General features: G+C 54.5%; 1 protein-coding gene across 1 annotated transcript; it reads left to right on the forward strand.

The window, feature by feature from the left end:
• The first annotated feature begins 649 nt into the window (after positions 1–649).
• Positions 650–21,412, forward strand: ITGA5 (integrin subunit alpha 5). Its single transcript, XM_037846457.1, is given in 40 exon segments — positions 650–1,133; positions 7,294–7,424; positions 8,714–8,820; positions 8,954–9,074; positions 9,268–9,329; positions 9,427–9,472; positions 9,730–9,855; positions 10,086–10,130; positions 10,277–10,320; positions 12,097–12,114; positions 12,117–12,155; positions 12,332–12,384; positions 12,644–12,818; positions 12,820–12,858; positions 12,860–12,881; positions 13,145–13,233; positions 13,235–13,337; positions 13,569–13,614; positions 13,791–13,892; positions 14,090–14,145; positions 14,279–14,433; positions 14,715–14,852; positions 14,984–15,051; positions 15,400–15,436; positions 15,438–15,470; positions 15,473–15,514; positions 15,516–15,554; positions 15,650–15,742; positions 15,908–15,913; positions 15,915–15,944; positions 15,946–15,989; positions 16,119–16,199; positions 16,306–16,411; positions 16,802–16,954; positions 17,986–18,075; positions 18,163–18,187; positions 18,190–18,278; positions 18,887–18,988; positions 19,547–19,669; positions 20,317–21,412. Coding segments are annotated over 40 exon segments (3,345 nt in total). The 5' UTR covers positions 650–750; the 3' UTR covers positions 20,401–21,412.
• Positions 21,413–25,130: the final 3,718 nt, after the last annotated feature.

Consider the following 25,130-nt stretch of genomic DNA (forward strand, 5'->3'; position numbering starts at 1 on the left):
CCACCACCACAATTTTCCCGGTTTACAGGAATCCAATGAGTTTGATCAGGAAGAGAGGAGGGGGTGCTAAAGGCCCCCGTACCAATTCCAGTCTCCTGGTCAACTGCCAGGTCCAAGTAAAGGGATCCACAGAGGTTTCTGTACCCTACAACCAAGAAGCGGGAGAACTGGGGCAGAGTCCTCCCAGTGGGTGACCCTAAACTCCTGGGTTTTCCATTCTAGCAGCTTGGGGGAAAGGGGTAGCAGAACTGGAAGAGCTGGTGTAGGTCGTCTATAATGCTGTCTGGGCGCACTCTGTACCTCAACTCCTGAGTCCCAAATCCAGCTGGCAGGAACCCAGGCAGCCGGTGGCCCCGGAAGGCAAAGGGGAATCCCAGTTGGCTAAATGCCAGAGGAGTCTCCTGCCTCTGTAGACCCCAAAGTCTCTTCTCTGAAGAAGGGAGGGAGACCCCCCACACATACACAGGCTCCCTTCGCCCTCCAGAGGTGATTCCTTTCCTCATTAGGAAATTCTGCGCTCCCTTTTTCCGATTCCTTTTCCGAGCGTTTACGTTGTACATCTGGAAAGGAGGGGGAAAGCCCAGAGGGGGAAGCAGAGAGAAGGAGGGGGAAGAGCCCAAACCCGCCCAGTCCGACCCAGTCCAGACAACCGGCCTCCAGCTGGGGCTGTGGAAAGGGGGGCCGAGAGGTGCGGCCCCCCACGCCCCTTCGGGGCGGGGGGCGCGGGCTCAGCGTTCCGAGGACCCAAGAATGCCCCCCCGCCAGCCCTCCCGGCCGGCGGGGGAAGGGCTCAGCCGGGAGTTTGGCAAACTCCTCCCCGCGTTGAGTCATTCGCCTCTGGGAGGTTTAGGAAGCGGCTCCGGGTCGGTGGCCCCAGGACAGGGAAGAGCGGGCGCTATGGGGAGCCAAACACCAAGGTCCGCTCTCCACGCCGTGCAGCTGGGCTGGGGCCCCCGGCGCCGACCCGGGTTGCGGCCGCTGCTGCCGCTGCTACTGCCGCTGCTGCTCCTGCTGCCGCCGCCGCCCCGGGTCGGGGGCTTCAACTTAGACTCGGAGGCCCCGGCGGTGCTCTCCGGGCCCCCGGGCTCCTTCTTCGGCTTCTCAGTGGAGTTTTACCGGCCGGGGGCGGAAGGGTGAGCGCGGAGGGCTGGCGGCGGGTTCGGGGTGGGGGGATTCTGGAGACGGGGCACGGCTGGAGTCTGGAGACGACCAGGACTTGAGTTTGAGAGGCGGAGTTGGAAGGGCTAGGGCTGGAGTTGGGGGCCCGCGCTGGAGTAGGAAGGAACGGTGACCGGCGAGGAAGAAGGCCTGCAGTTTGAGAGAGATTAGTGGGGAGACATGTGCAGGGGAGAGGACACGAAACTGGAAGCTGGAGAAGTCTAGGCTGGGGTCCCGGGGCCAAGAGAGAGGAGAGCGCGTGAATGCAGACAGCGGAGTCTCAGGCTGAGATCTGATGGCTGCGGGGGACCCGAGGAGGGTGGGAGGAGAGGGGGCGCGGAGGCCGGCAAGGGGTTTTGGGGGAACGGGGAAACCTCGGGATCCATGGGGTTCATTGTGCGGAGAGAGAAATGTCCAAGCAGAATGAACTGTGTGTAATAACACACATGGGGGTCGAAGACTGAGGGGGCCGGAAGTTTAAATGGGGGCCAGCTTCATCCCACCCTTCCCCCTCAACTCAGGCTGGGGAAAGACCCGGGAGGGAGGACGGCGCCTCCCCTCCCTTCTCCTCCGTCTCCTATTCCGCCCTCTACCCCCAAGCTGTTCAGAGAAGGGAATCTGGGAACTTGGGGGGAGCCCCAAGACCCTGGCACTGGGGGAGCCGGGGCTGGGGGCAGGCTCAGCCAAGGGCGGGTACTCGGTTGTGTCGGTAAGGGTGTGTGCGCGCCTGTGAAGGGGGGGTGGGCGTTTTCCCTCTTCCTCTAACTCCTGAGAGGAAGAGAAAAGCTGATTTCCTGTAGCTTGTCGGCTGGAGCTGAACTGAGACCGGGACTTCTGGGGCTGGGGTCGGAAGTTGGGGAGACATCAGCTAGTTGGGCCCCAGAGCCCAGAAAAGGGGCTGCAGAGAACAGGACACCAGGGAAGCCTCAAAGGAGAATCTGCATTCTCAACTCAGTAGGGTGACAAGCAGACCCAGACCCTGGGTGCCTGGAAAATGGGACACCCACAAGCTTAGAGAAACCAGAGATAGAACAGAGGCAACATTAGATAACAAAGATATTTGTTTAAATGAGGGGAGGAGGTGTGGATAGTGGTGGTGGGAAGTAAGAGAGCTGGGCCAGGGACCCCCCAGAGGCAAGATTTCCAATCTTCCAAGGGCTAGAGCAACCCTGTTTCTCCCTCAGAGATCTCCAGATTCAATCTCTGGTCCCCGGACCTTCCAAGTATCTTAGAGTTTGATAGGGCCTCTGTCAGGTGTGAGCTGCTTTTCACACGCAGAATACATTTAACTGAATTCTACTTATTGTCTTTGATTTTTGAAGAAAAGAAGTTAATTGAGCTAATTCACTTGGGGGGGTAAGTTTGTTCTTTGTCTGAAGGTCTTGGGGATGGGAAAAATGAAAGATGTTTAAGTCTCAGCTCTTGGTTCTGGGCTATTGAAGATCCCCACCCAACCCCCACCCCACCCCCCTGGCCTCTTGCCCAAACCCCATTGCATCACCCTGGCCTGGAGCCTTTGCCAGGCCTGGCCTCCTCCAGGTCCCCTCACACTTCTCACCACAACCCTAATGGAATAGAGATGGGGGAAGGAAGAGATGGGATCTCTTCCCCCAAATCAGGGTGTCCAGTTGTCTGGCTTTTAACCTTCCTCTTAGCCCCACACCTAACAAGAGTGTCACCTCCCTTTTAAAACACTCTTCTAAAACATTTGGACTTTCACACACACTCCTGTCCCCTAGGTGTCTGTTTGGCCCCTGGCCTGATCTGACCGTCCCTAAAGCCCTCTTCTCAAACAGGACCCAGCTTTCTCTTCCCTTTCCCCTCTCCTTCTCATCTCCCTTCCCAAGAGAACCCAGGTGTCCAGCTTGCACTCCTCCCCCTCTCGCTTTCTCTTTACAATCCTCTTTTAGAGCAGGACTCAGAACATTCTGCCTCCCCATAACCTCCCTCCCACCACTGCTGGGCCTTCAACCCCCTGCCCTCTGCCTGGGACAAACAGCCCTTCACCTGTAGCCATTGCCGGAGAGACAGCCTCAGTGTTCTCTGTCTCTCCTGCATCACCTCTCCTGGCCAACACAGCATCAAGGGACGGGGCTGAGCACCGGGGAGGTTACGTGGTAGCGAAAGGTCAGAGTTCTAAGGCCAGGCAGAGCCGGAGGTAAATCCTGGCCCCACCACTTAATGCATTTTTTTGTGACCCGGGAAGAGTTACTTCAGTTCTTGGGGGCCCTGGTTCTTCTCATCAAAAACAGACACCTAACTAATGGAGTTCAGAGGATTAAATGAGACAGTATATATGAAAGGTACCTGGTCCACTCAGGGGGGGCTCAATACTTGGGAGAGACTTTTATAGCTCTTTTCTGTTTGTGGTTCTCTGCCTGCCACCATCTAATTCTTTGTCTAAGTTTTCCCTCATTTCTTACTTGTTTTTTAGTACTTGCCTATAATAGTGATAGTAATAATAGCACCTCATGTTCCTTTTGTGCTTTTATAACTATTTTTTTTCCATTGGATTGTTACAAAAATTATTGCATGAGGCAGATCAAGCATTATTGCCCGACTTTATAGATAAAAAACTGAGGCTTTGAGAGTCATGTAAGTTTAGAAGTACTTTAGAAAGTACTTTAGGGACTCAAGGGCAATACGTCATTTTATGGATGGAGAATCCAAGGCTTGGAGAGGGAAAGTGACTTGGCCCAGGAACGAGCTTGAAAGGTGGACCAGTGTCAGCCCAGTTTCTTATTTCCCTCTGATACTGCCAAGGGGAGGCCACTCTTCCTCCCCAGCTAGCCAGGCATACCCCTTGCAAATGCACTGGGGGACCCAGAACCAGGTGTCCTCTGGCTTGGCCAGGGCTGCTGTAGGACCTGCTGGAGCTGGGCTCTGGGACCACTAGCTGCTCCCCACCCCCGACCTTGTCAGGCCAATGGAGTCAAACAGTAACTGCGTATTGAACGGGGACTCAGTTAATGAGAAGCTTGGCTGGGAAGATAGTGGAGAGGAGATGAGGGGATAAATTGGCAAAGGGGTGGATGAGAATGCTGGCCTAGGAGTCAGAATTCCTGGCTTCAGTTTTTCATGCTGGCAAGGACTTTGAGTGAACTTGGGCATGTTACTTAACCTCTCTGAGACTTAGTTTCCCCATCTACAAAATGACCTGAAACTAGGTCAGCAGTTTTTTCAGTTTTTTTCTTAAGCAGCAGAATTTTCCACTGAAGTTGTTTTTCTTTATTTTTTTAAATTCAAATGATATAAAAGGCTATACAGTGAAATAATATATTTTTTAACGATATCCTACAGGGGCATTCTATCTAAAACAGGTAACAAAGATTGCTCTAAAAAAAGATAAGGTGTGGGGTCAGGATCAAGCTGACCTTCCCATTACTCCACGTGCAGCCCTAAGGCATCTATGAGAAAGTATTAAAACCCATGGGTGCTCTCCACGTGCCTTCCAGCTGTAGTAACCTGTGTCTACAAGAATCAATCCTAGAATTTCAGAGTTGAAAATAAAGTATGGCAATTGTTTCTTTCCTTGGACTTCATATTTTGGAAGTTTATCTGCCAACCTGCATTTACTAAGAAATAATTAATTCCTTTTCCCACTTTTTATTAACCAAAAACATCTACAGCTGCCAGTAAGAGCTTCTGACTAGCATGAGATAACCAGGCTCCCCACGAGTTGATATAATTCCAGCCAAAAGCAAATACACTTGAGATTTTAGTTTTAGTTACCCTGGGCAGCCTTATCAGGTAAATGCATAATTTCCATTAGGCTTTCTGAAATATTTAAAATAGCCCAAGGACCCTCTCTTTTTTACTTTCTTGGACCCCCTTGATGGCTCAAAGCAGGAACTAGGAGTGGGAAGATAAGGACAAGTTATCTTACATGGCATCCCTGGCACCAGGTGCCTCGACTGGCATGTGGTAGGGGATGGGGGTGGCACTGTGAATTGAACTGACTTGGGGAAGCTGAGATGGAAAAGCCGCTGGCTTCTTAGTATAAGCCATGGGTGGTGCTTAGAGGCAGGTCTGGGTCTGTGCCCCCTGCCTTCATGCCAGGTCTCCTAAATCTTCACAGAGCCAGGACAGATATGTCTCTGGGCCCTGGGCTTGTGGGCTTTCTCAGCTTTGTTAGGCTTCTCAGCTTCCAACTCGGCCAAACTCCAAGTTTCTTCCTCGGGCCATCCCAGGAGTTCTCTGGCTGAGCTCTTCCCCAACAGAAGGGGATGATGGAGAAATTGGGAGTGTGAATAGAATCCCTTGGCCCCAGCCTTGTGCTCTCCTGGAAATAGAATGTGCAAGCTCCAGGAGACTTTGAGATAACCTGTTCAGTCTCTTCACCCAAGTCACTGAGGAGCTAGTGCCTGAACCAGACCTCCTGACTCCTGGTCCAGTGCTCATTTCACTGCCTCCTGTTACCACAGCTGCTCTGGTCTGGTTCAGGTCAGTGGCCCTTTCTGCTTTCTGGAGCCTGAAAGCACCAGCCAAGTTCTTGGGGGTAGGGGGGCTACCCCCTACTAAGGAAGGGGTGCACTCATCTCTCCTCACCCAGCCCTGAGGCAACGCAGCCTCTCCCCAACACCAACGTCACCAACTGGCGCCTGGGAACTGACCAGGGCACTGTACCTTTAGAATGGCCAGCTCCCACCCCCAACTGGATGTAGTGCCTGAGTGAGAGGGGTGGGGCCCAGTGGGTAGCAGACAAACGGAGAAGTGAGATGTTGGAAACAGACAGGAAGCCACAGGCAGTAAACATTTCCTGTCCCCAGGGTAACTGAGGCTGGCACCCCTCCCCCTACTACTCCAGGAACTCTCTCCTGCCCCCCCTTCTATTCTTCCTGGACCTTGCCTTCTTCCTTCTCCATCCGCACCCTCTGGTCATCATAGACCCCTCCACATACCCCTCTTCAGTCCCCTGAACCTACTCTGTCTGGTGTTCCCATCCCCTATTCCTCATGGATCTCTACTCTGCCCCCCCCATCCTTCCCCTATTCAGTGTGCCTGGTCTTTGAACATACTCCCAGCTTTTGTGACCTACCACAATCCTCCCACTTGGGCTCTCTTTCCTAGTGAGAGGGGCCAAGGAAGGTACCCAAATTTCAGGGAGTGTTAAAAGCTGAAAGGGGACAGCAACCAATGGAGATACAGAAACCCAAGATATGAAATCAAGAGAGAAGCGGTAGGGGTGGGGTGGAAGGCAGCAAAACCAAAAACAAGAGAAAAAGAAGCCATAGAGGCAGATGTGGGAGGAGAACTGGCAGGGTTGAGTTGCCCAGGCTGCCAGATGTAGTCCTCCCAGGAGAGCGTGAAGGAGAGAGCCAAGAGGGCTGAGAGCTGCACAGAGGCCTCAGACCTAAGGAGGACAGCAGGCAGAACCCAAGGCAGGAAGACGGCCCCGGGACCTTGGCTATGACCAGCCTGAGGACTCCCACCAGAGACAAATTTCTGTCATACCAGGGAACTGAGGCACCATGTTCAGAACTAGACCCCTTAAAGGAGCAGGATCTAGATTCAGACTCCTGGGGGTGGTGTGTGGGAGAGGGGCTCAGGGGCTGAGCTGGAGACCCAGCCAGGATGGAGAGGTCCAAACCATGACCTGAGGCAATGTCAGGCCCAGGAAATCTTTTTTCACCCATCCTTCAGCTCCTCTCTACTTCTGCCTCATTTCCAAGACTCACATTTGCCTCCTACATTCCCCAGGTCTGGGCAGCTGGTTGTTTAGGTCTTTGCCCAGGGAAGAGCGTTGGCTTGGGACGGGAGGTGCAGATTAGGTGAGGGAACTCTGGGATTCCAGGGGCTGCATATCTAATCCTGGGAGGGGCATAAGGGAGATGGAGAAACTGGGATCCAGGTCCTTTATTAACAGGGCAAGGCAGGAGAGGAGAGAGTGGTAGGAGGAGGGGAGGGGAGTGTTAGTGACAGCGGCACATGGGGACCGCCTGACTCCAGCTTGTGCCTCTGGCATCTGTGGCATCTTCTGAGATATAAATACAACCCCGGGGGCATCTACCCCACCCCCCAGCCAGCCCTGGCCCGGCGGTCCGGGTCCTTCCTGCCTCTGGGTCCTTCCTGCCTCGGGAGCCTGGAGAAGAGGTAGTCACCGCCCCTGAACCGCCTCTTCTTTCCCCTCCACAGCGTCAGCGTGCTGGTGGGAGCGCCCAAGGCCAACACCAGCCAGCCGGGAGTGCTGCAGGGTGGTGCCGTCTACCTCTGCCCCTGGAGTGCCAGCCCCTCACTCTGCACACCCATCGAATTTGACAGTAAAGGTAACCCCCTTGGCAGTCAAGGGAGGGCCGGGGAAACACTAGGGGGACGGGCTGCAGTTCAGGGGGCGGGCCTGGGGTGGGGCGGGGAGCCGGGGGTGGAGTCTGCCAGGGTCCTGCGGCCACGCGCCCTCCCAGCTCTCTGGTCCTTCTGCTCCGTGCAGCGGCTCCCCATGGCACTCACACCATGTTCCCAGTCCAGCCCAGCCCAAGGAGGGCGGGCATGATTCAGAAACATGTGGCTCTCATTTCCCCTGAATCACCCACAACTCAGGGAGGCCAGGGCAGTAACACAGACAAAGACTGAGAGAGTCACACAGACGGTTCGATTCATTTAACTAAGCACTGACTAAGTGATAGTACATGCCAGACACTGTGCTGGGAACTGCAGGGGATTTAAAGATGATTACGCCCCTGCCCTCAAGGAGCTCAGGGTCAGAATAGAGGCAAAGCTGGACGGGGAAGGGACAGAGACTGGAGATAAACAGTAATAACAGCTTGAACATGTACTCTGGGCCAGCACTTCACATGTACCAACTCATTTAATCCTTTCAACAGCCCTGTGAGGTATTATCATCCCTTTTATAGGTGAGGAAACAGAGAGGTTAAGTAACTTGTCAGAGTTCACACAGCTCATAAATGGTGGAGCCAGGATATGAAGTCAGGCAATCTGGCTCCCAGAGAAAAAGACCGGGGTGCGGGGACAAAAAGGGGAGAGCATAAAAGATAGAGACAGGACGAGGGAGGGCGAGGAGGGGAGAAGCATAAAACAGACTGATAGAAAAAAGCCTGAGGGACGGATGGGAATCAGAGGAATCAGAAAGGCTGTCGTATAGCGCTCAGAGTTAGGGCTTAGAAAGAGACGAAACAGACAGACAGACAGACATGCATGTGCGTGCACACACACACACACACACACACAGAGACATAAGGGACAGAGCTCCAGAGATGAGAGAAAGGTGAAAAAAGGAGATAGAGCCAGATGCTGTTAGAAGCACAGAAACAGATAGAGAAGTGTGACCAGAGGGTATGCTTGTCCCAGCTGGGTGAGGAGGTAGGGGTGGGGGGAAGAACAAGGGCAAGAGGCAATTCTAGAAATCCCAGGTTGTGTGTGTGTGTGTGTGTGTGTGTGTGTGTGTGTGAGTGTGAATCGGGCCATGCTAAGCAGACTGTGAAGATCCCTGCCTACTCCCCTCTCCCAGTGAGTCATGGTGGGGCCTCAGGGCCACTCTAAGGCTCAGCTGCCCGTGGGGCCCTTGGCCTGGCCTGACACCCTTTCCTACTTCCCCAAGGCTCTCGGATCCTGGAATCCTCCCTGTCTAGCCTAGAGGAGCCTGTGGAGTACAAGTCCTTGCAGTGGTTCGGGGCAACGGTTCGAGCCCACGGCCCCTCTATCTTGGTGAGGGTGCCGGCGGGCCTGGTGGTGAGGGGGCCAGGGCATGGGCCACAGTTGGGTGGGGCCGGGCCTAGAGGGAGGCAGGAGGGGCCTTAATGGAAGAAACCTGAAGCCCCCTCCCCTGGGGCCCTCCCAGGCCTGTGCTCCCCTGTATAGCTGGCGCACTGAGAAGGAGCCACGGAGCGATCCCGTGGGCACCTGCTACCTCTCCACAGACAACTTCACCCAAATTCTGGAGTATGCACCTTGTCGCTCAGGTAGGGGGGGCGCGTCTTCATGCGCTCAGCACTGCTTCCCCACAGCCCCCACCCCTGATAGCCTACATGCTCACCTCCTGGTCTAGAGAGGCCTTCCCCAGGCTCCCTTTCCCACCTCCTCCCCATGCTCTCTCCTCTTTCCTGCCCGCCTCATTTGTGCAGAGCACCTCTTCACTGCCTTCCCCCCTCTCAGATTTCAGCTGGGCAGCAGGACAGGGTTATTGCCAAGGGGGCTTCAGTGCTGAGTTCACCAAGGTAAGAGGGCAAGCTGGGAGGGAAGTGGCTGGGGATGGTGGACACATGGAGATCAGGACCCGATGAGGGACTCAACCTCCTTCCTTCCCCCCAGCAGACTGGACGTGTGGTCCTGGGTGGACCAGGGAGCTATTTCTGGCAAGGCAAGTCCTTCCCCTGCCACCCTTTAGTTCCCTGGTCCACAGCCTCCCATCCCTGCCCCCAGCCTAAAATCACTAGTCCCTCCTCTGCCTCCTCAGCCCCCACCCCAGCTCTCCTCTTCCTTTCTCAAGACTTGGATATCCTACTCCGCCAACACTTCCCTTCCTGGAACTGGACTTCTGAAATCCTACCCAGTCAGCCCCCAGTGCCCCTCTGCCACCTTCCCCTCCATCCAGCCCTTCCTCACCCCCTTCCCCAGGCCAGATCCTGTCTGCCACTCAGGACCAGATCGCAGAATCCTATTACCCCGACTACCTGATCAACCCTGTACAGGGGCAGCTGCAGACTCGCCAAGCCAGTTCCATCTATGACGACAGCTACCTGGGTGAGCGAGCAAGCAGGGAGGGGCCGGGAGGGGAGAACCTCGAGTGCTTCTACCTCCACCCACCACCCTGCCACCTTCTCTTACTCTGGCATCCCGGCCCCTCTGCCATGCTTGACATGTGCAGGCTGCCTGTGCTGGCCCAGGAGGGGTGGAGAGGGGCTCGGAGGATGGGCCAAGGCCAAAGGGTCCCCAAAGCAGGAATCCTAACATCTGCCCACCCTGTTCCACAGGATACTCTGTGGCTGTGGGTGAATTCAGTGGTGACAACACAGAAGGTGAGTGTGTCTGCAGGCTGGGGCCCAGGCAGGGGGAGGATGGAGACTCAGGACCTGGGAGGGACCTCAGGAATGGAGACGCTGACCACAGTTGTCTGCCTCCTTTTTCCCCAGCCTCAGGCCGCAAATATCTCCTCTTTTTGCAGACTTTGTTGCTGGCGTGCCCAAAGGGAACCTCACCTATGGCTATGTAAGACCCAGCCTGACCTTCCACCCTACCCTGCCTCCTCCCTCCCCTGGTTAATCACAACGAACCGTGCATGGCAGTTTGTGAGGGTTCAAAAAATGAATCTCAACATGGGTTCTGTCGTAAGAGCTGGGTTCAAGTTCTAGCACTTACTCTGGGTGAGTCATTCTGTTATTTATTCATTCCAGAAAAACCTGGAGCCTGCTTAACCTCATTTTTCTCTGCATAATGGGACAATAATAGTTCTGACCTCACAAGGTCCTTTTAGGGATGGAATGGGAATGCATTGAAATGCATGTGAAATGCTTAGTGAACTGTTAGGCAGTCTACAACTGGCAGTTGTTATTGTTAGACCATGATAGGTGCTTTAAAAAGGATACACATAAGCATGCCATAGGAGTTCGTTCAATTAACCACATTTATTAAGGCAAGGTAAGAGATAAGAAGATGAATAAGACATCATACCCCATCTCATAAGGTGCTTTCATAAATACGTAAGATAAGACCCACACACAATTATAATCTCAGGTGGAGCCGCTATTTCTGAGCCCTTCAGTGTGTCAGGCACTGGCCATTCATGATTTCTGTTCTTCACAAGAAGTCCATGGGAAAGGTGTTACCATTCACGGTTTACATATGAGAAAACTGAGGCTCTAAGAGACCAAGTAAATTGCTTAAGCTCACCCAGTTAAGAAGTGACTGGATAGAGATTTAAAATCAGGTCTGTGTTATTCCAAAGTGAGCATTCTTTCTGCATGATGGTGAATTTCAGAAAAGTAGTTAAAATGATACAGCTGTTTAGGAAGGAGTAACCTCCTTTCTAGGGAAAGGATGAATCAGAGAAGGTTCCGTGAAGGGTCAGGGGAGATGAGGCGAGAGGGTATTCCAAGCAGGAGCATGAAAAGCGTGGAAGGAAAGGAAGGAAAATTGCAGGCCAGTTTCACAGACTTGTGTGCTGATTGAGAATGAGGGGAATAAAGAAAAGGTGAGCCAAAGCAGAGGTTGGGGCCAACTGGAGGACCAGCCAAGAAGCCGAGACTGGGTGCAGTGGGCAACAGAGAACCACCATGGACTTCCACACCAGAGGTATCCCAGCCCCGCTCTCGGCAGGCAGTCAGTCTGGCACAGTGTGGGGACAGGTGTTTCGAGGAAAAGAAGAGTCCAAGGCAGGGAGACTGGCCAGGAGGCTGTGCAGCAGAGCAGGGAAAGGGCTCACACCAGAGGAACAACAGCAAGAGGGGGGAAGAAAGCAGGGAGTCAGGAGACTTGGGGGGCTGGTAGGACTGATCACTAAGGGGGAACATAGGGGAGATATGACTGTTCGTGGTTTGGGAGGGCTGGAGAATGAGGAATGACTTAGGTTTTGGACAGGGTTTGAGGCCCTGGCATGCCTTCAATCATTCAGCTAAGAATTGCTGAGTGTGTAGTATTTCCCACTACTTTAGGTTCTGGGGATAAAGGAGAAAGCAAACCAGGATCATGTAAGTTTCCTGTTCTCATTGATCTTCCATTCTAGTGGGTAGAGCTGGACAACAGACAAACATGAAATCTGTCAGTAGTTGATAAGTGATAAGGAGAAAAATATAAAGCAGACATGGGACGAAGCAACCAGTCATTGAGATGGGAACGTGAGCGCAAAGCTCCAGAGGGTGTCAGGGACAAATGTTCTGTGTCTCCAAAGAATGCAATCCCCCTGGAAGTCCTGTGCCCATTTGTCCTGCATCCACAGAATTGGCTGAGAGTCCCGAGACCTACAGGCCTGTCTCCTCTTCTCCCTAGGTCACTATCCTTAATGGTTTCAGACATCCAGTCCCCTCTACAACTTCTCAGGGGAACAGGTGAGGACACACACCCCACTTGGCCCTCTGCCAACCAAGCCTCAAACCTGACCCACAACACTCAGCCCACTTCCCAGCCTCCCAGGAGCCTCTGAACTGCCCCTCACGGACCTGGTTGCTCCTGTCTGTTGACTCTCTAGTTCTGACCCAGCGCTACACCCCTCTGTCCTCCCCAGATGGCCTCCTATTTTGGCTATGCAGTGGCTGCCACGGACCTCAATGGGGACGGGTGAGGAGTGGAAAAGGGGCAGAAAGCCTTCTGAGGCCCAGGAGGGAAGAGTGGGGGGCCGTGGTCAGAAAAGGCAAGGAAAAGTTTTTCTCCAGGGCTTGTTCTCTGGGTCCCCCTTGCTCATGGACAAGGAGAGGTCTGAGAGCTGAAGAAACAGAAGACCTCAAGTCCTCTGACGTGGGTGGGAGGGGAGTCTGGGGTCCAGGATGCCTGGGATTTTCTGAGAGGAGGGGGGAGGTGGAAAGGCACAGGGTATCAGGATGCCTGACCTGTGCCGCTCCTCCCAGGCTGGATGACTGCTGGTGGGGGCACCCCTGCTCATGGAGCGGACAGCCGATGGGCGAGCTCAGGAAGTGGGCAGGGTCTACGTCTACCTGCAGCACCCAGCCGGCATGGAGCCCACACCCACCCTTACCCTCACCGGCCACGATGAGTTTTGGCCGATTTGGCAGCTCTCTGACCCACCTGGGAGAACCTGGACCAGGATGGCTACAATGGTGAGCACCATGGGCCTGGGGAGCTGGGGAGGAGTTGGAGCCTGAATGCAGAAGCATTTGGGGGAGGGTGACTGTCAGCTAAGATACCCAGACCCCCAGTGACTTCCCAGGACATGCGGAGACTTTAATCCCGATTGTCTGGGTGTTGGGGCTGAAGAAATTAGAATACTAGGACTGACAGATGGAGGTGAGAACAGAACCTTGGATCCAGGGGTCCCCCAGGATTCCTGGCCTGCTGACTGATGTATGTGTGTGTCTTGTAGATGTGGCCGTTGGGGCCCCCTTTGGCGGGGAGACCCAGCAGGGAGTGGTGTTTTGTGTTCCCTGGAAGCCAGGTGGCCTAGGCTCTAAGCCCCTCCCAGGTTCTGCTGCCCCTGTGGGCAGCCGGCCACACCCCAGACTTCTTTGGCTCTGCCCTGCGAGGAGACCGAGACCTGGATGGCAATGGATACCCTGGTGAGTTGTACCCAAGGCCCCTTTCACTGTGGAGTCCCTGGTCACAGGCCCCTACACCCCCTCTGCACCTTCCTTAAGCTCCTGGGTTCAGTTCTGGGCTATGACCACTGGGTGGCAGTGTCCCTTCACTCCGGCCTCCTTAAGCAGTGGAATCAGGTGTCCCCAGAAACAAGTTAGGAAGGATCCTGACTTGGGGTTTTCTGTAAGGGGTGGTTTCTTGACTTCTTGCAGATCTGATTGTGGGGGCCTTTGGTGTGGACAAGGCTGTGGTGTACAGGTATGCATTCCAGAGGGGCATCCTGGGGGAAGCGAGAACTGGGGAGCTTCTCATCAAGGCTGAGGTTGGGAAGTCGGTTTAGAGGACACTGGGGTGCTGGAGCTTGGGCATCAGGTTCTTATGCCCAGGTTACAGGGGAGACTTGGTTCTATTCACTCCACATCCACTCTCGGCAGGGGTCGCCCCATCGTGTCTGCCAGTGCCTCCCTCACCATCTTCCCCGCCATGTTCAACCCAGAGGAGCGCAGCTGCAGCTTGGAGGGGAACCCTGTGTCCTGGTGAGCCAGGGCCCAGAGATTGAAGAGATTGAGTCTGGGATACCTTAGTCTGTGCCTGAGACTGGTTGGAGGACCTGGTCTGTCTTAGGAAGGGGGCAAATGGGGGCATCCTACTTGGGGTGTGTCTGGGAGGTAGGTGGAGGACAGGATGCCTGTGCCAGTTGGATTCACCAGCTTTCCACTTGGTTTTTTCCCAGCATCAACCTTAGTTTCTGCCTCAATGCTTCTGGAAAACACGTCCCTGACTCCATCGGTGAGGGAGGCTGCCTGGGTCTCTTCAGGCACCAGGACAAGGGGATGGGGGTGCTGGGGGCCTGGGCACCTCCCTTCTCTGAATAGATTAGGAGGGAGAAGCCGATTCTCCTGACCTACATCCCTGGCTGCAGGCTTCACGGTGGAGCTCCAGCTGGACTGGCAGAAGCAGAAGGGAGGGGTGCGGCGGGCTCTCTTCCTCGCCTCCCGACAGGCAACCCTGACCCAGACCCTGCTCATCCAGAATGGGGCTCGGGAGGACTGCAGAGAAATGAAGATCTACCTCCGGGTATGGCCCTGACTGTGGTGGATGTGGGCTGGCCTGGGGAGGGTGGCTACATACAGCTGAGGGCCCCTGATGAAGGGAAGGAGATTGGGAGATTCGAAGGGGGCCCTTCTGTCGGAGGAGCTGGAACCAGGCTGTCAGGGCCTCTGAAGCAACGAGGATGGTCAGGTTTCGTGGATTCTTTTGGGCCCCGAGAGGACAGAGGGGTATGTCAGAGGCTGAGAAACAGGACCACCAAGTCCCCAGAGTCTTCTAACTCGGTGAACCCTCTCCCCCGGCCACAGAATGAGTCAGAATTCCGAGACAAACTCTCCCCGATTCACATCGCCCTCAACTTCTCCCTGGACCACCAAGCCCCCACGGACAGCCATGGTCTCCGGCCTGTACTACATTACCAGAGCAAGAGCCGGATAGAGGACAAGGTGAGGACAAGGTCGGGAGAAGGGACCCGAGAGAGGAGAGGCCTGGGCATCCGGGGGTGGCGCCCTGGGGAGGGGGAGCCTGTGGCCCAGGAGAGGGTCCACACTGCCCCTCTCAAGGCTGCCCTCCCCAGGCTCAGATCTTGCTGGACTGTGGAGAGGACAACATCTGTGTGCCTGACTTGCAGCTGGAAGTGTTTGGGTAAGTGGGGTTGACAGTGAGCCGGGGTTCCGGATGCCTGAGCCCTGGCACCTGAAAAAGTAGAGACATCCTAGCAGTATGATCTTGAGAAGTTACTTAACTTCTCCAAGCTTCAGCTCTTTTGCTTGTAGAATGAGAATAATATCAGCAATTTCTCTAGCTTTTTGGAAGGATTACACAAAATAATCTACATAAAGCATCTAGCTCAGTGCCTGCCATAGGGTTGGAACTCAGTAAATGGTGTCTGTTATTACTATATTATTACTATATTGTGATTATGGCCCAGGTTTGGGGATTAACACTCCCGTGTCCCCTGCCCTGTGTGACTGCTGCACCACCCCCCTCCAGGGAGCAGAACCACGTGTACCTGGGTGACAAGAACTCTCCCTGAACTTAACTTCCACGCCCAGAACGTGGGTTGAGGGGGGGCGCCTATGAGGCTGAGCTGCGGGTCACGGCCCCATCCAGAGGCTGAGTACTCAGGACTCGTCAGACACCCAGGGGTGAGAGAGGGGACTCTCAGGTGGGGCTTGGGAGAGCGGAGGGAGACCCCGCCAGAGGGGATGCCACCACCTGACTGCACCTGCCCTGCCTCCAGAACTTCTCCAGCCTGAGCTGCGACTACTCTGCTGTGAACCAGAGCCGCCTGCTGGTGTGTGACCTGGGCAATCCCATGAAGGCAGGAACCAGTGTAAGTTTAGGAGGGAAGAGCAGGGGGGCCGGAGGGGAGAGATGAGCTGAGTGCATGATGACCAGACTGGCCAGGGCATGGCAGGGGATAGAGAAGAAGGGGGTGACTGGGGTGAGGCAAGTGCCACACCTGATGGCCCCCTGCCTGCCCTCCCTGCCCCCGCAGCTCTGGGGGTGGCCTTCGGTTCACAGTCCCTCATCTTCCGGGACACTAAGAAGACCATCCAGTTTGACTTCCAGATCCTCAGGTAGGGGGTGGCTGGAGCCAGGCTGCAGCGGAGTTGGGGGTGAGACAGGGGGAGGGCCAGGCAGGAGGAGGAGCCCAGGGCTGGGTGGAATTCTGGCCGCAATGGCCCCAGTCTCCCTCCATCCCACAGCAAGAATCTCAACAACTCGCAAAGCGACGTGGTCGCCTTCCGTCTCTCCGTGGAGGCTCAGGCCCAGGTCTCCCTTAACGGGTAGGTGCCGGGGTGGAATGGGACCTGTCTGGGAGGGGAGATAGACATCTAGGGAAGGAAGCTACAGAGTCCCTTCCACCTTCCTCTAAACCACCCTCTTCCTCAGTGTCTCCAAGCCCGAGGCAGTGGTCTTCCCGGTGAGCGACTGGCATCCCCAAGAGCAGCCTCAGGAGGAAGGGGACCTGGGACCTGCGGTCCACCACGTCTATGAAGTGAGGCAGGGGAGGGTGGGGTCCCTAGTGGCAGGAGGGACTGGGGAAGTGGGGCAAGAATGAGTGACAAGGAAGGAAGAGCCAGGCTGATTGGACAGCCAGTGTGAGGGCCAGAGAGGCAGGGGGAGGGAGGGGCCAGTGATAGGCAGAGACGTGGGGCAGGGTCAGTGTGAGAAGCAGCCAGAGGAGACAGGCCAGTTGAGCGATTAGGAAGGATGGAGCCACTGTTGGGCGGTGTCAGCTAGAGAGAGGATTTGGTCTCTGCCCATTGCTTCCCTCTTGAGATCAGAGCCTCACAGCAGGGTACAGGGGGGCCATGGTGACCCAGCGGCCCAGTGGGCCATCACCGTTCCCTCCCTTCCTTCTGATAACAGTGCTCCCCCTCCTCAGCTCATCAACCTGGGACCCAGCTCCATTAGCCAGGGCGTGCTGGAGCGCAGCGGCCCCCAGGCCCTGGAAGGTCAGCGGCTCCTCTATGTAACAAGGGTTACAGGACTCAGCACTGCACCAGCAGTCAACCCCCCCAACCCACAAGACCTGAAGGTGAGGGGCTTTGGAGTCTGGCTTGGGGTGGGAGAGCCAGAGGACCAAGGCTGGGTCCTCTGGGAGCAGGGAAGGTTGCTGGTAGCCCTGGAAGAACCAGGTTAGAATGTGCCCTGAAGTTAGGATGCAGGCCCTTGGAAGGGGGTCCAAAGACTCATGGACACCTGAGGCCCTGGGAGGGAAAGATGCATTTCTGCCTTTCCTGCCTGAAATATCCTACTTTTATTTCTTGCCCTGGCTTACTCCTAGGGCCCAGCTCTGTGTCGCCTCTTCTGGGAAGCCTTCTTCAGACCTGTTCCCCTGGGCCCTAATGCCTGTTTTAAAGTTTGCTTATTATTAACATTGAGTTAAATGAGTGCCTACCCTGAGCATTGCAGTGGTTCAGGAAATATTTCAAACCAACAAGGTTGCACCCCATGAGCTTCCATTCTAGGGGAGAAAGAGAGACAATAAAAAAGAGAGAAATTAACAGGTAGTGAAAAACAATGAGAGTTGCAGTGCTGTTTTGCTCTGGAGGGGCTGAGGGCTGTTTAAAGCTGAGAGATCAGGGAAAACCTGAGGGAAACAGCCGAACTGAAGCCTGAAGGACAAGGAAGAGCTTTGCCAGTGAAGAACTCAGGGAGAGCATTTCAAGCAGAGGGAACAACCATGCAGAGGCCCTGAGGCAAGAAAAAGGGCCTAATTATTTACTATATAATCTCCTCCGTCGCTCTCCCTTAATTTTTTTAAAATATTTATTTTTGTTAGAGAGTTGTATGTTTTACAGAAACATCATGCATAAAATATATAACTACAGAGTTCTCCATAGCTCTCCTTCCATTGTAAATTCCAGGGAACCAAGTTTGTATTTGGTTTCCGTATTTTAAGCTTGGTGCTCGGTGCCTTGCACATAGGAGGTGGTCATTGCATGGATTGATGAAGAGAAAAGATCAAAAGAACTGGTTGAAGGTGCTCCCGAACGCAGTGCAAGCTGTCGTAGAAGCTAAATGAGGTGGGAGAGGCAGCTAATGGGTCTGTAGTTCCTCTTCCAGTTGGATCCGGAAAGGGGTTCCCAGCACCACCGCTGCAAAGAAGGGATGCTCCAGGCCGGAGCCCCTGCTTCTGCAGGGCCTCAGGTCCTGGTAAAGGTCTACTGGGAAGTAAGGTCTGGGTCCTCAGGGCCATCAGAAAGGCAGAACCTTGGGTTCCAGCGTCCCCTTTCTTTCCAGAAATGCCCAGAGGCTGAGTGTTTCCAGGCTGCGCTGGGTAACTTGGGCCACTGCACCGGCAAGAGAGCCAAAGTCTACAACTGCATTTCCGAATCTGGGCCAAGACCTTCCTGCAGGTGAGGGAGCCTTTCCTCAGTCCTGCTCCATGGCGTTTGACCCTACCCAGACAAACTCTCCCCTGTCCCTACTGCCCTCGCCACCTCTCCTTTGGTGAGTGGTACCCACCGGGCACTCCAGCAACCCGCCCTTGACTAGGCTGGGCTGTGTGTCCTTGGCACCACCTGGTGGTCACCTTGAGAGTGACAATTTCCCTTTCCCAGCCCATACGGAGGACGAGGGAGGGCCGGAAGGAGTCCAGTGTGCAAAGAATGATGGAAAAACAGAGATGGACAAGGAGTCCACAGTAGAGAAGCAAGCAGATGTAGGAATAGTGAAAGCAACCATTGACTGAGTGCACACTATGGGCCAGGCATGGTCCTGGGTGCTTAACCCACGTTAGTGATTTTTAAAATGTTTTACTGCATATTCATTCATCTAATTATATATTATGTAGTTGCAATTATTCAATTACATATATATTATCTTGTATAAGGAACATAGAGAGAGAGCCTCAGGAGAGGTGTCAAAAATAGGGAAAGATCACAACCTGAGCCAGACCATGGGAGTCCCATGTCCTCAAGATCCCAGCAGGGGCTGCCCTGACCACCTCTTCCCCCTCCCATAGCGGGAGCACCAGCCATTTAGCCTGCAGTGTGAAGCTGTGTATGAAGCCCTGAATATGCCCTACCGCATCCTGCCTCGGCAGCTGCCCCAAAAGGAACTTCACGTGAGTCCAGGGCCAGAGGTCTGGGCCAAGGAAGATAGTGCTCAGAGAGCTGCACCTGCACTAGCACTGGGGCATGGGTGGGGGCTGGCCTTGTTACTGTAACAGGTATTTATTGAGCATCTACTATGTGCCAGGTACTGTGCTAGGTGCCAGGGGTGCAACGGTAAGAAGAATGACAAGGTATATTCCGTTCTGGATTTACATCTAGTGGGCAATGACAGCACAGTGTGACAAGTACCAGGCACCTAAATCCCCTGCAGGGTCAAGGAAGACTTCCTGGAAGAAGGGATGCTTAAGCTGAGACCTGAAGAATAAATAGGAACTTGCCAAGCTAACCAATCAGGAAAGACAGATTCCAAGGACAGGGAATAGCAGGTGTGAAGAGCCAAAAGGAAAAGACAATAGTGCATATTTTAGGAACTAAAATTTTGAGTTCAGAATGTATTAACCCAAAATGAGAGGTGGGAGGTGAGTATTAGTCCAATCGCAAGTGGGGCCCAAAGTGTAGGATGGGAAGAACTTCTGGGTTTGCAGTGATCTCCCCGACTTGCTCCCCAGGTGGCCACAGCCGTGCAGTGGACCAAGGCAGAGGGCAGCCATGGCGTCCCCCTGTGGATCATTATTCTAGCCATCCTCATTGGCCTTCTGCTCCTCGGTCTGCTCATCTACGTCCTCTACAAGGTTAGCCACGTCCTACCCATGACTTGGCCACCCTCTCATCAGGTTCTGCCCTGGACCCAGCAAAGCCCCATGTACCCACCTGGCCCTATGCATCCCATCCTGACGTGGCCTAGAGGATCTATCCCACCCCCTTCGTTTATAGCCCCTAGCTTAGAAAGAAGCTCTCGCCTCAAGTTGGTGAGTTTGCCTACACTTGCTAAATGAGTGTAACTCACAGATGTCATTCATGCTGTCACTTCCCTCCCAAGCCCACGACAGCTATCACCCATCACTCTCTAATTGATAATACCCTAGAGTGGCCTCAAAAACCTTCTCAAGAGGCAGCCACTACTAGGCAATCAGAATTGGCACTTGAGTTCAAACCTATTTGACATCCTTGGCTTAACTGGAAGCATTCTTATGACCCTGGGGAAAGATACACCCCCCCCCATACCAAACCACCCCCAGCTTTAGCTGCTCTCCTGGGCCCATTGGGCCTGTCAGAGGGGTAGTCCTAGCAGCCTGAATTCAGAGGCCACTTTTGTAGAGTTGGGGGGTGGGGGCGGGCTGGAAGCACTAGAGTGCTCCTTATTCCCTCTTGGAATAAATGCTGGGGAGAAAAAAATTATCTTAATTATCTAAACTCTCCCTCCACTCCCCTTCCTTAGCTCGGATTCTTCAAACGCTCCCTCCCATACAGCACCGCCATGGAAAAAGCTCAACTCAAGCCTCCAGCCACCTCTGATGCCTGAGTCTTCCCAATCCCAGACTCCCAATTCTGAAGGCCCAGACCCTCCCTTCCCCCAAGTCTGCTGACTAGGAGGGGGCTGGGTGCTTCCTGAAGGTGCTGAGGGCCAGGGAGAATCTCCTCTCCCCAGCCCAGAGACATACTTGAAGGGCCAGAGCCGGGGGCAAGGAGCTGGGGACCCTCCCCCTCCATGCACTGTGAAGGACCCTTGTTTACACATGCCTTCCTCAGAGATGGGGGACCTCAGAGCCAGGGACAGAGGCCCCAGCCTCCCTGTAGCCTTTGCATTTTGGAGAAAGAGTCCTCTAAAAACAACTTGGAACCATTACTGGGAATCCAATCCCAGTTCTTTTGGCTAGACATGCCACTGGGACTTTCTGTCTAGCCCCAACCTGCAAAGATCTGTTCTCAGCCTTGCAGAGACCCAGAGGAAGCCCCTGCTAAGAACATGGGACCTGGGAGTGAGATCTGGCAGCCCGCGGACAACCCTCACCCAGTTGGCCAACAAGGAACACTAATGTGGATGGTGCCCCAGGACCAGCTCAGGGCAGATCCCAAACAAGGATCGATGCTGGCCTAGAACCCAGCTCCACAGGGAATCGGAACTTGGATAGGGCCACATCCAGCCGTGGCCTGGGGCTGATCTGGAACCCAGACTCAGACCATTGGTAACCCAACCAGGTAGATCCATGACTACATTTGGGCCTGCTCCAGACCTGGGCCTGGAGGCCCAATCTACTCCTGATTCAGAAGAAGTCAGGAATTGCCCAGGACCTTGAAGGAGCCATGATGGCAACAGATATGGAACCTCAGCCCAGCCAGACACAGGCCCTCCAAGTCCCCTAGAGAAAGGGGAGCCCACTGTCCTGGGCCTGCAGGATTTGGGTTCTGCCCACCAGCTGCACTGACGCTGATCTTCCCTTGCCCAACCCTCCCCTCACCTCAGCTCCGGGACACCCGGGACTTATTTAAACTCTGTTGCAAGTGCAATAAACCCAGCCCAGAGCCCCCACTGACCAGAGCTGGAATCTGTGTCCTCCTACCCACCTCTTTCCAAATCCATCCTGGAACCAGACAACTTAGTGGGAAAGAAATGTTTCTCCCACCTTCTTTCTGCTGGGAGCCAGGTATATGAGCCTCAGGAACTGTGGAAGCAGTTTCTGGGTTTCCCTTCTCCTAGGGAAGAGAGAGGATGGAAGAGAAAGGAGGACTTGACTCCTCTGCCCCTCACTCAGCCCCTGCCAGATCTGGTCCCCAGCACCCTCAAGGGAGAATGGGACGGAATCCCTTCTCTCTGGGTCTGAGATTAGACACGAATGCAAACTGGAGGGGAGGGGGGGTGGGCCATGTTGACAATGGGGAAGATGGTCCAGAGGACTCATCTAGGCTTCTCTAAACCAGAATAACTTAGAAGGAAGCTGGTCATGAGCCATGAAATGAGTTGAGAGAAAAAGCCATGGAGCTAAATCAGAGAGAAGAAAGCCAGTTAGGTTTTTGTTTTGTCATGTGTTGTGTTTTGCTTCTTGTTTGCTGTTTGGGGAGAGTTTTATTTATCTTACCTACATTACCTCATTTAACTTCTATCGATAATCCTGTGAAGTAGGTACCATTAACCCATTTACCCAAGGGAAAAGTGAGGCCCAGAGAGGTATGTAACTTGCCCAAGGTCACACTGTGTGGCAGAGCAGAGTCAAACCCAGCCTTGTGTGACTGTGAAAGCCCTAATCAACATGCCATAGAGTTCAGGCTTTTGAAGAGAAGCTGTGCAAAGTAAGGGAACCCCTTAGGGTCCTCTGTCTCCTTGAGACCTATCCTAAAGTGCAGTGAGAGGAAGGAGAGGGGTGCTGAAAAGCTAATGGGGTTGTTTGAGGCAAAGAGGTTCATGTCAGGCTAGACCAGAATTCAGCCACCAGAGGGCAGCACAGCCACAAGTTTATGGGAATTTTGGAAAAAATGGGCGTGCGGTCCACCTCACCCTTTTCCCCCATCACCAGGGCCATTCTTATTCACAAGCAGAGCCTGCATCACTTCAAAATATCCTTCCTGGGAGACCAAGCCTGTTCTATGCTCCAACCCGTGACTCCATAATTCTGCACCTCAGGAACTTCTTCCCAGACCCACAAATGAAGAGGGATTTACAGGGAAGAGAGACCTGATGAGGCAAAGAGCTCCCCAATACTTGCAGCCGTGGCATAACAAGGCATCAGGAATTCCCAAGGAAGGAAGTCTCATACTTCTGACAATCCCATTCTCCAAGAGGAGGTTCCCCTCCTGCAGGAGGTGGGGGGCGCAGCAGCCCAACTCGGGAGCCAGATCCGAGATTTCTTGTACTGTTGTTAGGAGAAAATGGAGAAGAGAAGTCATCTGTGAGTAATGGGCTGGTGTCATCAGTGTGTCTCTGTGCAATGCCTGTACCTTTGAGTCTCAGAGAGTAACAAGGTTTTGCCGAAGGATGCACAATACAAGAAAAGGATTCCTTGGGCTCAGAAATGCTGCAGATGTAATCTAGTACCAGCCTCTCTGTTCCTGAGCTGAGGTTCCCAGGCTCTGGTCCAGGTTTCCTCTCCAAATCTCCCAGCCCTCCAGAGCAAGTGTTCCTCCCATCTTTAGGACTTGAGTGATCGAAGGGAATATGAGGGTGGGGGGCGAGGAGGCGTGAGCCCTCTCCTTGCTTGTCTCAGTGGGGATGGAAAGGAAGAAGGAGGCCCTAGGAAGGGAACAGAGCAGCTGAGGGTACAAGGAGGGGGAGGGGATTCAGGAGAGGCAGCTGGCAGGCGGGAAGTTGATCTGGGGGTCTCAAGTTTCTTGACATCAATTAGAGCAGCCGGCCTGGGCTCATTAGTAGCCTGGGGTGCAGGACTCATCAATAATGAATTCACCCCACACACTGCTCCCCACCCCGCAACCCCACCCCAGGCTGCCTGCAAGGTCACCCTGCCCTCCAGCCACCTGCCTCCCCTTGGTAAAAGCTAAGCAACCCTTTTTCTGAGATCTCTTCAACTCAGAGCCCCTGGAAGCAATATGGGTGAGTGGACAAAGGCTGAGGGCAAAAGGGTCCCTGTCACCAACCACGCCAGATGCCAGCCCTTGTTTTGCCTCAGTCTACCCAGAAGGAGAAAGAAAGGGAAAAGGAAAGGAGTGTATGTGATTTGGGGGAGGCTAGCAGGGTCTGGGGAGAAGCCATCTTTGGATGCTGGAGTTGAACTGGGTGGTGGTAGGCCAGATACGGAACAAGGGCCCAGACACCACACCTCCACAAACGTCAGACTTGGGCAGCAAGGACACAGTCCACTGAGACCTCTGGGCCTCTGGGTGAGATCAAGCCCAAGGCCTTGGAGCTCCCAGCATTCTCTTGCCAGTGAGTCAGCCTGCTTGGCAGGTGCAGGAACAGATCTTTCCTTCAATCCAGATCAATGAGTGGAGGGCAAGAGATTGCCAGAGCCCTGAGACAGGACTCAACTTCCTCCATTTGTTGTTTTAGAAGTTTAGTCCCAGCTTCCTTCCAGAACCCACGAATGGTAGTTCCTAGTCCTCTTCCCCTTCCCAGACTGTTCTAGACTCCAGTTCCTCCCCCTTTCACTGACCTCTTCCCCCCTGCCGCCACCCTCCCCAGATCCCAAGTGTTCTAGTTCCCAGTCACACCCCCTACTCCTTTTGCTGCTGGGGCTGGCTTGAAAGCAGGCTGCTAGGAATTCTGGGAAGCCTGCCTGCTGCCCTCCCTCTCAGGGCAGGTACCAACAGGTCCCAGGCTGGCAGCTGCACCTTCCCCAGTCTCCTTGCAGATTCCCAGTCTCCAGCCTTGTTCTGGGGATCCCAGTCGCCAACCTCCAGCCAAGTTCCCCCCACTGGCCCCTAGAAAACACCAAAATGTCCTATACTCCTCCTTCCCCCATGGAATTCTCCTCAGCCCATACATGCTGTCCTATCCTCCAGCCTTCCCTGCATGTCACCAAACACCCCCCACTAGTCCCTTCAATCCAGTGCAAGTTCACCTTGGGGAATGTCCTGGGTTTAGACCCTGGGCTGATGCTCACTGTCACCCCCCACCCCCTAACCCAGGTAATCTCTCCAGGGTTGTTCCTCAGTTCTGGATTTTCTGTCATCTTCCAGTTCCCTAATGATCTCAGTTACAGCCTTCTATTTCCACCTCCTCAGGTCCATTGATTACAGTCTCTTCAGTCAGCCCTTCACTGAGGACCCAGGTATACAGACCCCAGCACCAGAGATCAATCTGGGATCCATCTTCAGCCCCCCAGGCATCCTGCTCCCAAAACCAGAGAAACAAGAGGGGACCCAAACATTCTCTGCCCCTCCCCGAAGCCCATCACTCAGAAGGGGACCCAGGTGTCCCACCCAACTCAGGTCCCACCCCTCCCCAGAGTACGGAGCCCCACCCCACCCCACATCAGCCTAGGGTCAGACTTCCCACCCTGAAACTCGGCCCTTCCGGGGATCCCAGGCATCTTGGTTTCCAGCTTCCTTGATCACCTCACACTGTCTTCTAAAAGTCTTGTTGCCCCAGCCTTGGCTGCAGTGACACAAGAAATCCAGGAGACCCAGGGGCAGCAAGTGAAGGGCGGGAGGATGCGGGTGGGGGGCCAGAAGCCGCCAGGACGCCCCTCCTGGAGCCCCGGGGGCCTGGCCCCCCCCCTCCCGTCTCACCAGCTGCGGGCCCCCCCCCCGCTCCGCCCTCGCCCCTCCGCCCCGCCCCCGACTCCTCCCCCCCGTCCCCCC

The sequence above is a fragment of the Choloepus didactylus genome, chromosome 8, assembly GCF_015220235.1.
Source record: "Choloepus didactylus isolate mChoDid1 chromosome 8, mChoDid1.pri, whole genome shotgun sequence".
Classification (NCBI taxonomy): Eukaryota; Metazoa; Chordata; class Mammalia; order Pilosa; family Megalonychidae; genus Choloepus; species Choloepus didactylus.